At 35.3% G+C, this 3,153-nt stretch overlaps 1 protein-coding gene across 1 annotated transcript in view; it reads right to left on the reverse strand.

Annotated features, from left to right (window-relative positions):
• The window catches only part of LOC107667915 (uncharacterized), a 28,476-nt gene that overhangs the window by 19,263 nt on the left and 6,060 nt on the right, over window positions 1-3,153 (reverse strand). Inside the window, exon 4 of the mRNA XM_016459657.1 lies at window positions 1,427-1,506. Coding sequence (XP_016315143.1) covers window positions 1,427-1,506 — 80 coding nt within the window. The remainder of the gene's footprint in view (window positions 1-1,426; window positions 1,507-3,153) is intronic.

Genomic DNA, 3,153 nt, shown 5'->3' on the forward strand with positions numbered 1-3,153 from the left:
ACACACACACACACACACACACACACATATATATATATATTAATCATTTACAATTATATAATTTACAATTATAATTTACTATATTATTATTATTATTATTTATATCATAGGACTTGTTTTCAGATAACTTTTATTTTTATTTTATTTAACATTTTTTTATTTTATTTTAATTTGTATGATTTTTATTTATCTATTGTTTATATATATTTTGGTTTATTTCATTTTATTATTATTTTAATTTATTTATACCATAAGAGTTGTTTTCAGATAACTTTTTCACATTTTTCTAATGCATTTTAAACATTGTTAATTTTTATGTATTTATTTCTTTTATTTTATTCTTTTATTTATTATTATTTTTTTTTATTTGTTGTTTATTGTTTTTATTTATTTATTTTAATTTTAATTTAATTGGCATGATTTTGTATTAGCCTGAACTACCAAAAGACATCTTTGCACAAAATTAAATTCAAAATTCAAAATAACTTTCCGAGACTGGATGCCACTCGCCGAATTAGCCATGCAACATAATGAGGTCAAGTGAGAACAATGTACTACTGTACTAAAGTACTACTTGTACATAAAACCATGTCTGCATTTGTGATCTTTATAGAAACAGCCTTTGAGCACAGACGCTAGTTTGCAGGTTTAGGAAACAGTCCTCATCCTCCATAAAATGTGCTGCACACATCTGAATATTTGGGTTGAAGTGCTCTGGAACAGTGTTGTAAATACAACTTAACCACTGATTTCTAGTTGTGTCCTCTTTTGGAAGACCAAAGAAAGTAGTTTCGATTTCACAACGACTCCACAACATGGCGGCGGCGGCAACAGCGAGAATCAAAGTTACGCCTTCTTTCTTTGCATGAACATTTGGGCGGCGTTATGCAAATCTTCCCACATCGTGACATAGACATGTGGGGGTGTGTTAGAACGAGCCGTTTTAGGTAGGCGTGGTTGACTCTTAACTTTTATAAAGAATATGGAAGACCAAAGAAAGTAGTTTCGATTTCACAACGAAACACACAGCGACTCCACAACATGGCGGTGGCGGCAACAGCGAGAATCAAAGTTACGCCTTCTTTCTTTGCGTGAACATTTGGGCGGTGTTATGCAAATCTTCCCACATCGTGACATAGACATGTGGGGGTGTGTTAGAACGAGCCGTTTTAGGTAGGCGTGGTTGACTCTTAACTTTTATAAAGAATATCTCTTTGGATTTGAGACTTTAGTCTTTGCAACTTTACAGATCTTCTTTATGCACCAAGAGCCTGTAACACTCCAAAGAGAAAGGAAAAATTGAAATTGCATCATATGACCCCTTTAAAACACTGAGAACAAAACATAATAAACTCTGATGCAATTAATTAGTTCCTATATAAAGCAAACTAGTGTTTTCAGAACAGTGTTAGTGTTAGTCTCTCACCTGATGGAGGATGGATGGTGTTTTTTCAGGTGTCCTCCAGTATGTAAAGCCTACAGGTTCAGGCCTCGAAGTTTCCCTGTCTGAATAAAACAAAAAAGTCCACTTTGAGGTGCATTTCCGCGTTTTTCATTGAGAAATGGAACATAAAGCCAACTAAAGAGTTTCTTTTTGCGTATGATATAAATCCAGCGGCGTTTCCTGCCACTCCTGTGTCACAATAAGGCCGATCTTCCTGCTGTGTGTGTTTACACTGTCAACAGAGGTCTGCTTAGAGCGACTTAACCTGCATCACTACAGGTGTCATGAAGACAGAGAGCGAGCGGGAGAGATCTCCATCTGACAGCCAGTCTCCGCACCACCCGGCTGTGATGGATCGTTCTCCGTCAGCGTTACCATGGAGACGCGGTCACGGCATCTTCTGACAGCGAAGGTGGCAAGCTAACTATTTCTTGCCGTCGGTTTTTTAGGCAAGTAATCGCACTTCACACTGGCAGCTAACACCTGACAGGCAGCTATTTTCCCAGCATGCTCCCGGTTCGCGGGGCAGCGCGGCACACACTCTTGACAGCCGCTCAGGTGTTGTGTGTCAGCTTCTGCGTCGTACTGTATTTATGTATTCACACTGTCCTAATTACCAGTGGGAAACTCTGGGAAGCTTTGGCTTTCCGAGTTGAGGGCGTGTGATTTAAGAGTCGCGGGGGAAATAAATTGGTTTGGATCGAAATTAAAGCTGAAGTGTGTAATTTCTGTCTCATGAGCATCACCATATAAAACTGCAAAAATAATGACTGTTTTCAAACAATACTGAACAGTCTCCATCTGCTATTGGTCAGCCAGCAGATAGCCCCGCCCCCGACCAAATCCATTGGTTGAGGACCGTTGAATAATTTGTAGCAGTATATGAATGATAAAATAAATACAGCATCAATTACACATCAAGGGCTGTTCGATTAATTAAAATGAACAGAAATGGTGATACTGCTTACCATGATTGATGATAAAAAACTGAAAAAAATTTTTTTAATTAATAAATGTTATTATTACTATTATATAATCTGAAATACTCAATTTTTTATTAAATACTCAGTTTTTTTTATTTTACTGTAAAATATTACCATAGAAATATCTCATTTTCTTTATTATATGAATTTAATATTTTTTATTATTTCATTTTTGTCAATAACATTTCTATCAGAAAAAAAATATTATTTCACAATACAATTATTATAATTTTATTGATATTTTTACAGTTAAATGTTACAATAAGAATTTTTAATGATTTTCTAATTTATAATAATAACAATTTCACAGTTATTATTATTATTTTATATTGATATATTATCACATATTTGTTTGGTCAGCTTGTGCAGCCCTACAAACATATATTTTGTATCAGAAAAATTGCAAAGTTGAGCAATGGAAAGTTAGTCACCTAAGTTCTAAATAAAATCCCTGTTTTTTTTTTAGGAAATGTAAAGAGAGGCTAAAAAAGGGATTTTCCCAACACATTTCTTTAATTCCCTTTAAAACCATGCAATTTGCTCCAATTTGAATCAAAGCAGAATTCATCTCTTTTCCACCACTGTTTTGGGATTCAACAGACAGGTGATCTGGCAACACAGTGTGATCCAGAGCGACAGGCAGCAGGTGTCTGTCATTGACCCTTAGTCACTCATTCTGTGTTTACAACCGAAGAACAGCCTACACACACACACACACACACACAC

Source organism: Sinocyclocheilus anshuiensis, unplaced genomic scaffold (assembly GCF_001515605.1).
Source record: "Sinocyclocheilus anshuiensis isolate Anshui unplaced genomic scaffold, SAMN03320099.WGS_v1.1 scaffold493, whole genome shotgun sequence".
In the NCBI taxonomy this organism is placed as follows: Eukaryota; Metazoa; Chordata; class Actinopteri; order Cypriniformes; family Cyprinidae; genus Sinocyclocheilus; species Sinocyclocheilus anshuiensis.